Raw genomic sequence first — 10,166 nt, 5'->3', positions numbered from 1 at the left:
AAAACGTTGCCGCACACTTTTCCGTAAATGAAAAACGGTGTGTTCCGTTAAACGGACAGGCCGTAACTTTTTTTCTCCGTCGTTGTGAAAACAGCAAATTGTGTTGTGACGCGGTGCCACCGCTTGCCGCTTATAGTGTATACGCGCCTTGCGTAGTGCAGTGTAGTCGATTTCTAATCGCGAACGACAGCACTGAGCTATAAAAGCTGTTTCATTCGTTCTAACTGCTTCCCTTTCAGCTCAAGTGCGCCAACAGTGGGTGCACGAGCACGACGGCATTGGGCTTAACATTCGCTGAACAGCATCAGCATTGACTGAAACTTCATGTGCACGGACGGCGTGGGAGGGTTGAATCTTGTGCATTTCAACTTTTAGGCATCTTTTGCCACACTTTGACGGCGATTAATTATATATACAAGCGAAGGCACTGTCGCCATTTCGCGTCGTCAGTTTGATAGCCGATCGCTTAGGCTTCGGTCGAACGATGGCCGGCGCACTGATTTTCTCGGTGCTGTTGACAAGAAAGCCCGTCGCAGTGCGGCAACTCGCGCTCGTCGGTTGCGTCGTGTTCGGCCTGATATGATGTTGTGCTTTCAGTGACGCATTGTACTGAACAGTGGGTCAGTCGTTGACGTGAGCGTCTAGTCGGTTTCGTATCGACCCAGTCTTGCCGCGCCTTGAATGGCTACGTGAAACCACGCGCGCGCTGCCACCACCAGCATGTGAGGGCCGCCCTTGCAACAAGACTTCGTCGTCAACGTGATGTTTTAAAGCGTTGCCCAAGTGTAACACAAGGACTTTTCGTTAATGAATTGGCCAGCCATAAATGGAGGGCGGCAACAACGTAGCCTCACGGCGCACTCCGTACGACAACCTAGTCGCTTTCTGTTTAAAAGTTGACTTGCAGTCTTAAGCTACACACGTTTTCGGCACCGCGCTGACGCTGACGACCTACCAGTGGAGTTTCAAGGCAAGACATCACACGAGCGTTTGTAGCGGCGTGCGTCCGAGTGCTTACTTCTTTTTTTCTTTTACAGGGGACTTCCCGGCACGCGGGGTTGCGCCCGACCCTTCCAAGATGTTTCGCGACTAATCCGCTAGGCCTGGGCGCATGCGCCGTCGCACCATGAAAAGGGCAGATTTGCCTCAGGCAAGAAGGGAACAAAAGGATTCCAGAGTAGGTAAGGGGGAGAAAGCGTTTCCGCACACAAAACACGATGTTAACCTTCGAAATGTCACCGAAGTCGTGGCGCAGTGGTTAGGGCGCCGGCCTCGGCTTCGGTATGTGGCGGGTTCGAATCCCACCATCGGCGGAGACCCACCGCTTAAAGGGTACAAGTGTCTCCCCTGCCCGGAGCGTGGCTCCAATTCGTGGGATGTGCACTTGGGGGGCGCTGCTAACTCCGCTGCGTCATTCTTCAAACCAGCTTAAAGCGGCTAGAAGCATGACGCTCTGTGGTTGCTGACGTAACTCATTCGGTCGTAGACCAGAGTGGTATGTCTGGCAATTCACGCATAAATTAAACCCCACCAAAAAATACCGGCGTAGCCGTAACAGTAGCGGAGGTTGCGGCAAAAATCGCCACCGGTGCCTCTTCTTTTTTTTGTCCTTGTCCTTCATGTCCTTCTTTTCACCGTGCAGCTACGCTATATCTACACGATAAAAATCTACACGCTTTAAAGCACTACAATAGGTAGTCGCTGCCTTCGAAGGCGCGCAACATGGTAGGCTACTGCTCGGTGCCGCAGGGCCGGACGCACGTAACGGAGGCCGGTGTCAGACTTATTCACACGTAGCCGCAGGACAAGAAGCTGCGTGAAGCTTGGCTCGCGAAACATAAAACCGGCAAACAGTCATCGGCTACAACTCGGGTATGCAGCAAGCACAGACGCGAGGAAGATTTCTGCTACGGCACCCGGTCTGCGATGTTCTGAAAACGCGCACTGAGACGCTCGATCCAGTCCGCTGCCCGACTAATGTCATGATGGTTTGGTCCATGAACTTGTCGATGCTATAGATACTGGCAAGTTCAGTGGAGTGGAAAGGCAGAGGTAAGAAGCACATTTAAGAAAAAGCATGGCATATGGTCATGTTTATGTTATGAATTAATGCACTGGATTACAAAAAAAGGAGCAGCGGGAAATTGCACGCTGAGAACACCTATAAACATAGTGCGACGCAACTCGAGAAATAATATTGAAAATTCAAAGAATTTAGAAGAAAAAATATTGAATCGTGGCGACGGCACATCACAGTCCCTGTAGGCGTCGAAGTCTCTACAATGAAATTACTTTTGAACCGCTCTGATAGCGCCCACGCAACAATGGTTGCTTGTACACTGTCAAATGCTCATATTCTGCGGCCTAAAGCTCATGGCACGGTGCGAAAACGCGCGCGCGGTGAAAGCGAAACAGTGCGCGGACAAGCATGCAGACGCGCATTCGGTCGCTGCGAATCTGCGCGATCGCTGCATTGAGGCTTCGTTCTATTACGCTCCATTTAGTTATACAAACACTATAAGAACATATTTCACATAGTTTGCTCTCAGCGTTTACCTATCTTTCACGCAAGAAGCTGGTTCGGGAGACTTCATCGCGGCGACCGCGCGCTGTGGCGTTCACTGTACGTATTCGGTAAAGAGATAGAGTCTGTAAACGATTGTGTGCTTTCAGTTTGCCCAAGATTATTATTTAGACAGTAAAAAACTTCTCTCGTTTCTAAAATACTTACAGAAATGATCGGGAGAGCTCGCGCGTGGTGTTTTCAGTGAGCGCTGACAGCAAAACCAATGAGGAGCGCGCCACGTGATCCCTCATACTACGCCAGCGAGGCGCTTCCGATAGATGGCGACTCCGTAACTCCTCGCCGCCAATAGATGCTTCTCGAGCAAAAATGGCGCTGATGCATGGCGCGAGGGCCCGCGTGATGCTATTAGCCCAATAGCGGCGTCGGCCTCGGCCAGAGCGTGCGAGGAGGAGGCGGCATTCTTCAAAGCGTGGCACTACTTTACGAAGTTTAAGGGGTTTTATCGCAAAAGGCGGATTGACGTTATGACTTATTGGGGGCGAGCTCAACCACTGGGAAAGGTGGCGCCGCCGTCGGCGTCACGTGGCATGAGGGATCACGTGGACACAGCGGCCGCGTCGACTGCTTCCGAAGTGACGAAGCGAGCTGAAAACCAAAGTTTAAAGTCCATCTGCGCTGCGGTTCTGATCAAGTGGGGAGGTTTTCCTGCTTTGGGTATGTGCTTGATAACACTTGAAAGCCCTATAATAGGTAGTCGCTGCCTTTGAAGGATTCCAATACGGTAGGCTACGGCTCGGTGCCACAGTGCCGGGCGTACACAACGGAGCCCGGTGTCAGCCTTCACAAGTACCCGCAGGACAAGAAGCTGCGTGAAGCTTGGATTGCGAAACTTAGAACCGGCAAGCAGCCATCGGCTACAACTCGAATGTGCAGAGAGCACTTTCGCGAGGAACATTTCTGATACGGTGTCGGGGCGGCGATGTTCGGTGAGTAGCAAAATTAAAGAGCGCGCTGAGACGCTCGCCCGCGCGCGCGGCCCGGCTATAATATCACGAAGCTTTGGTCTATGAACTTGTTGATGCTAGATGCTGGCAAGCTCACTGGCATGGAAAGGGAAAGATAAGAAGCACGTTAAAAAAAGGCGTGGTATATGCTCGTGCTTGTGTAGAAGCGAGCAATGAAATGTACTGGATTATTAGAAAAGAAGCAGCGCATAATTGGTTGCTGAGAAGACCGATATGCATACAGTGCGACGCAACGTGAGAAGTAATGACATTGAAATGTCCAAGACTAGAAAAAAAATTGAATCGTCACGACGGCACATCACAAGTCGCAGCAGTAGGCGTCGAAGCCCCTACTTACAACATAAATTATTTTTGGCCAGCTCTGATAGCGTCCTCGCAACAATATTTGCTTGTGTAATGTCAAATGCTCATATGTTGCGGCCTAAAGCTCACGGCACGGTGCGAAAACGCACTCCCAGCGAAGGAGAAACATTGTGCGCGGACATGAATGCAGAAGCGCGTCGGTCACCGCAAACCCGTGCGATCGCTGCATTGAGGCTTCTTTCTGTTATGCTCCATTCGGTTATACAGACAGCCCACTATAAGGACACATTTCCCAAAGTTCACTCTCAGCGACTGCCGACCTTTCACGCAAGAAGGCGGTTCGGGTGACTCCATCGCGGCGACCGCGCGCAGTGGGTGTTCAGCGTACAGTAAACAGCAAACGTTTGCGGGATGCGCGAGCGCGTGGCAAAGCGACCCTCCTCCCCTTCCAGCCAGCGGTGAACCCCTGGTGTCGAGACCGCCGTCTGCACGCATGCGCGCCCCTCCGAGACTGCAAGCGTGCACGTTTCCGCGCTTCCGCTTTGCGTGCCCGGCGATATCCGAACGTAGACGGGAGGTAGTCCTCTTTCGATATGCGCCGTGGCGGCTTGGAATGCCTGCAACCATCTCGCAACAACCTGCCCAGAAGAGTCGATCCCGGCAACACAATACCGCTCAGCGTGCAAACGCCCGGAATCAGCTGTTAACCCACAAGGCTTCCTACCAAAATTTCTACGCAAGCCACTCAACTGGGAACCCCAAATTTTGCCCCAAAATTTCGTGCCGCCAAAGCGAGCGTTCACGTTCCTCCCGAGTTCGACCAAACCTGACCGTCGCGCTGCACAAGAGTAGAGGTTTAAAGGGAAGCTGAAGAGTCTGTCGAATTCAATAAGACGCTCATATACGGATGCGGGAACCTTATAAACCATGTAGGTCAAATTTGGGTTTTTTTTTTCAAATAGGAGCGACGTAATCGTCGGTTGAAATTGCGCTGTAGCTCCGCCCCCCGTCGAATGCCGCGCGCTGCTGCTGACGCTGACGATGCGAGCGGAGACCGGAAACCGCCGTGTTGTGACGTCAACTTTAGTGTTTTGCTCCTTCGCAGCCTGCGCGACCGTGCCTGACCGTGCTTGTTTCTGCGTGCGTGCCGTCGTAATCTGCTTCGATCGACCCTGCATTTCTTTGTTGGTGCGTCTGTGTGTATGTAGAGTGGTGGTCAACGTGCGCAGCATCAACTGATGTGGTGGGCCGATCATGCCGTCTTTCTGTGCAGCCTACGGTTGCACGAACACCAGCGGCCGCGACGATGTTGTCTTCCATTGCTTCCCACAAGACAAGAAGCTTTTAAGGAAGTGGGAGGCTGCTGTAAAGCGAAAGAATTTCAAGCCCTCAAGAACAACACTGCTGTGCTCCAACCACTTCCGTGACGACGATTATCACGAGAATTTGTCGTTAAAACGTGCGTTGGGTTTGCCAGTCAAGTCGGCTCGTCTAAAGCCCGGCGCAGTGCCGTCAGTGTTCGCGTACACAAGGAGCTCGTCACCGCTGTCAAGGCCAGCTTTCGCGAAAAGAAGGAAGCTTGAGGTAAGAACCTGACTGCGCGAACCATTGTTCAGTGTAGTTTAATACGTGTAAGCTAGTGATTGCTACAATGCTCTTTTCAGATAAATGGAGTTTGAGCTGGTGTACCGGTTCTTGGTAACAGTGAGGCGTTACGCTTGAATTAAACGGCGCTTGTACGAGAACGGTAGCAAACGGCACCGTACTAAAGAAAGCGTTTCAAGGTTAGGCTCGTGCGCAGCTCTCCCATCATATCACATATCGAGACTGCGGCTACGCTATGCGAAATTCGCAACCGGAGACTGCGCGCCGCACGTAATTCTACTCGGAAAGCTCGTACGTGTGAAAACGCGATACGTAGATGCGCTCGCTTGGTCCTATTTAAGTTCAAGCATTATAGGATTCATGTGTAGTCCTCTGTGGCCAAATTATGTTAAAAAATTGGCGCGGCACCTTTTTCTTCGTCCTCGGAGCGCCGAGAAAGCGTTTGCCTCGAGAAGGCTCCCGGCTCCCGGCAAATAAAACATAAAAAAACTTGTAGCATCGAGTGGCACATTTCAAAATAAAGATGAGGAAAACCACAATGCAAGAGACACTTCCTTTATGAACGCGGAGGAGTAGGGTAGTCTACGTAGCCTCTTTCCTTCCAATGTTTCATAACCTTCAAGAGAGGTGTCACGGAGGTCTGGGAGCAGACTTTTTAGCTATATGGCAACCATTAAAGCCTATTCTAGCTACCTAAATGAATACAAGTATGGAGAAGCTAACGCATATATAGATGGTGCCTCTTCGCCTAGAGATGACATGTGTGATTTGCAACGCAGCTGTAAAATTCATCTGTTCCATAAAGCTAGCGTTGAAATTATTTTTGCAAGACATGGAAAAATTTTACTCGTACTGAAGTGCACTTTCCTTTGTCCTGTTTGCAGCAAGAGCATCATATGGTTTTCTTTTTCTACATATTCAGGTTCTCAATGAACTGTTAGGCAACACGGCTTGCACTGAAGACTGCGCACCAAGTGACTGCACACCAGGTGACTGCACACCAGGTGACAGTGAAGATCAAGAATTCATGGCAGTTGACATCACAGATCATGACTGCGCTACAAGAAACTTGCCACTTGCAGACGGTGCCCAAGAACCAGCACTGATCTCCCATAAAGGTGACGACAAGTGCTTTCAAGTCATTATTCATCCTGAAAACTGCTCTAAGGCATCACAAGTGAACATGAAAAGAAAATGCAAATCAAAGGAAGCACAGACAAAGTCTTGTGGTGTTTCTATAGGTATGTATATATATGCTCTATTAAACTTGGCATGCCTTTTTCAGTGTACCAGCTGCATGCTTTCTTTCAGTTAGTGGGATAACTTATGGGCTGTAATAAGGGAATCGTATTTCCGTAATACTACAAATGTTTTAGCTTCACTAAAGCTGAGTCGGTGGACATAGTATTAGTTGAATGAAATTAACCTCATTCAGTCCTGATAACTCCTGTTCATGTACTTCAATTTTTTACCAGGTGTTCAGGTTGGTGCCTCGATGGTTAGTGTGGCCACCCAGGTACAGTTGGGCACTACAGTGTGTGAAGCAAGCTCCGAGGACAGTGATAACGAGGAACTCTGTGACAATGGCGACTCATTCAGCCGTGATGACGACTACTGCCCCTTGAGTGACTGGAAAAAGGGGTACGTTATGTCAATGGCGTAAAAAATTGCAATGCTTTCTCAATTTGGCTTGTTACGATCGCACTGGGTCAGTGCGCACAACAGACGCAGTTATTTTGCAAGCTCCCTTGGTCTGTGCTACGCACCTTAGCTGAAAGATTGTTGTTTTTTTCCAGGAATATCGACTCCGATGAAAGGAATTGCAGTGAGGACTGCAGTGACGCTCCTGATAATGAAAGAATTATTTTAGTCCAGGAGAAACAGCTTAGGATGCTTTTCAATTTCTGCCGCAAGTGCTTTGCACCTTGCACATGTCATGTCCAGTGCCAAGGAACTCTTTTTCAGATGACTACAGTCTGCAAGTCGGGCCACACGATTTCTTGGGAAAATCAAAATTGCATTCAGCAGTTGGCTGTGCTCAACCTGCGGCTTTCTGCAGCCATACTATTTTCTGGGTGCAACCCAACTGCTACCCTCCGGATGCTTTCGCTTGTTGGGGTACAAGTATTCGGAGAGAGGACATTTTTCAACATTCAGCGTTCTCACCTCTGGCCTGCCATTGGGAAGGTAAGCATATTTCTTAAAAGATATTTAAAGCAATTGACATGTGCTTAATTTAGTGGGAATTTTCTTTAGGTGTGGAAAAACGAACAGCAACTGTTGCTTGTGGATATAGGGGAGCAAAAAGTGAGACTTGCCGGTGATGGGCGAGCCGATTCACCTGGATTTAGCGCAAAGTTCGGAACATACTCCTTTCTGGATCTTCAGCGCAACAAAATACTGCATTTTGAACTTGTGCAGGTTTGTTTAAACTGTGTTCTATAGCATGCTATATCTGTAACAACCAGTGCTAAAAGATAAGTCTACGCAGCAAATAATCACTTCACTTTCATTCTGTTTATAGAGGACAGACCATTGTTATGTGTAAAACATACTGAATTGTCACGTTTTGCAGTCCAATGAAGTAGGCGGAAGCTGCTATATGGAGCTGGAAGGCCTGAAACGTAGCCTCAGCTTCCTCCAGGATCACCGCATTGATGTGACGTCTATTGTTACCGACCGGCATGCCCAGATAAAGTGTTTTCTTCGGAAGGAGAGGTCCGACATCACGCATGAATTCGATGTCTGGCATGTCGTTAAAGGTATGATGTAGTCTGTACTTGACTGGACCAGAATATTTTTACTTGCATTATGCATTCTTGCAAGAAAGGCATGCATATATGTTTTTAAATTTCAGGTGTTCACAAAAAGTTGCTTGCTGTGGCTAAGAGAAATGACTCCAAAGAGCTCAAGGAGTGGACGCAAGCTGTTGGGAACCACCTCTATTGGTCGGCTGCCTCAAGTGAGGGCCACAAGGAGCTAATTGTTCCGAAGTGGAAATCACTGCTAAATCATGTCAGAGACATTCACAGCCATGAGGATGCACTGTTTCCATCCTGTCTTCATGGAGACATTGAACCGCGGAATTGGCTTAGCACAGGTACTCTGCCTTTTGATGGAAATATAACATACATCAATGAAGAACATATTAGCTGTACCAAGCAGTGTCATGCGAGTACATGATGTCTGACCACTTCAGAAATATTGTGTAGCTTTTTGCTGTTGAATCCGTATTTCTTTCTTTCTATTCTTTCTTGCTATAGATGCCGCTGTAGCTCTAATCGCATGCACAAGTTTTGTTTTCTGATTTTGGAAGTTGCCAGCTGAAAAAGTGCCACCTCTGTTGTCACAGTCGGAATAATGGCATATATTATGATGCAAGAAAATATATTAGCTTGGTGCTGTAATATGTAATGTTACTACCTCAGTGGAATAACACGTGCAGCAGCCAGTTTGCTTATCCACACATATGGCTGGTGTATACACTTGGCACTGGTGCTTCTACACTTTCCATTCAGAGTCGAAGGCTTTCCAGAAGCTGAAGGAAGTAGCGACTTCCAAGGCCCTCCTGAGAGATTTGCCACAACTAGCAACGAAGTTCCAGACCTATGGTTTAGAAGCTTTCCATAGCGTGCTGCTGCATTTTGCGCCCAAGTTGTGCCAGTACTCCTTTGAAGGAATGGTGGCAAGGTAACTAAATATTTCAGCTTTGCAGTTGAGTCTTGATGAGATACTGAAATCAAGCGAGCAGTGTGTTTCAGTGAAGAAACTGCTTATACCAGATAAATATATGAACACCATATGAAATAAAAAAAATGTAGTATATAAACTATACTGAGGCCACAATGGTTCATTACAGTGATCAAGCATTCGTTAATAGCAGATTTGTCAATGCTTGGCTGCTTTTGGAGTCCAAGCCGTGGTCCACAGATTGTTTGCCTGGCTGTAGTTTGTTTAATTACCAATCACTGTTTCTACTCTGTATTTTGTCTCCTGCATCTCTTGGATGCATCAAATTGTTTCACGATTCAATGGCCTGAAGTGACAAAATGATTAAATGTAACTGTTCCAGGACTCGGTTAGCAGCCATGCACTACAATGAGAACAGTGAGAGAAGGCAGGCATGCACACAGGATGGCACTTCTAGGTGGATTGTGAAATACCCGAAAGCCACAGGAGGCAATGCGGTTGCCTGTCCTGTAAAGGAGCAACCCACACATGGTAAGCTGATGATATTGCACTTTATTTCTTCACACATACATTGTGTTGTGAAATCCTAATGCAGGCTATGTGAAGAGACTACTGGAAGTGGTTATGCTGGACGCTGTCACAGTGTTACGGACGAGAAGGACCACAAATGCGAAGATTCCGCCACCTCTCAGCAGCCGCTTTCCTAAAGCATCAAAGGAAGAGCTTGTAAACAGGCGGAGAACAAGATTCAACAAGTAGTTGGATATTATGGTCTTGTAGCAAAATGCAATGAGAATGCCAACAATATGAAAAGCTGGTTTGCTCCTAACACAAGCCATTGTAGACTCATGACACAGTGCATGACAAACTACCTTTGTGACAGCTTCACGACATCCATGTAAATAACTTTATAAATATGTGTTTGTGTATGCTAGGGTTGGCTGTTTTTCTATTTTACATGTGTGGCAACCAGATAAAATGACACTGAATAAAATATATATGTGCTTCCAAATTCA

General features: G+C 48.0%; 1 protein-coding gene across 1 annotated transcript; it reads left to right on the top strand.

Annotated features, from left to right (window-relative positions):
• Window positions 1-4,763: 4,763 nt before the first annotated feature.
• Window positions 4,764-10,166, top strand: LOC142572988 (uncharacterized). Its single transcript, XM_075682473.1, has 10 exons — window positions 4,764-5,439; window positions 6,383-6,701; window positions 6,936-7,101; window positions 7,257-7,647; window positions 7,717-7,881; window positions 8,036-8,222; window positions 8,318-8,560; window positions 8,979-9,150; window positions 9,533-9,681; window positions 9,746-10,166. Exons 1-10 carry the CDS (start codon window positions 5,110-5,112, stop codon window positions 9,907-9,909), a joined length of 2,286 nt encoding a protein of 761 aa, XP_075538588.1. The 5' UTR covers window positions 4,764-5,109; the 3' UTR covers window positions 9,910-10,166.

This window comes from Dermacentor variabilis, chromosome 2, assembly GCF_050947875.1.
Source record: "Dermacentor variabilis isolate Ectoservices chromosome 2, ASM5094787v1, whole genome shotgun sequence".
NCBI lineage: Eukaryota > Metazoa > Arthropoda > Arachnida > Ixodida > Ixodidae > Dermacentor > Dermacentor variabilis.
The sequence above is the reverse complement of the archived record's forward strand: the minus strand, read 5'-3'. Positions and strand labels throughout refer to the sequence as shown.

Excerpts from the sequence above, each read along its gene's own strand:
- LOC142572988 (XM_075682473.1), top strand. The coding sequence starts at position 5,110 with ATGCCGTCTTTCTGTGCAGCCTACGGTTGCACGAACACCAGCGGCCGC. Across the intron at positions 6,702-6,935 it reads GTCTTGTGGTGTTTCTATAG|GTGTTCAGGTTGGTGCCTCG; the intron begins GTATGTATATAT and ends ATTTTTTACCAG. Across the intron at positions 8,223-8,317 it reads TGTCTGGCATGTCGTTAAAG|GTGTTCACAAAAAGTTGCTT; the intron begins GTATGATGTAGT and ends TTTAAATTTCAG.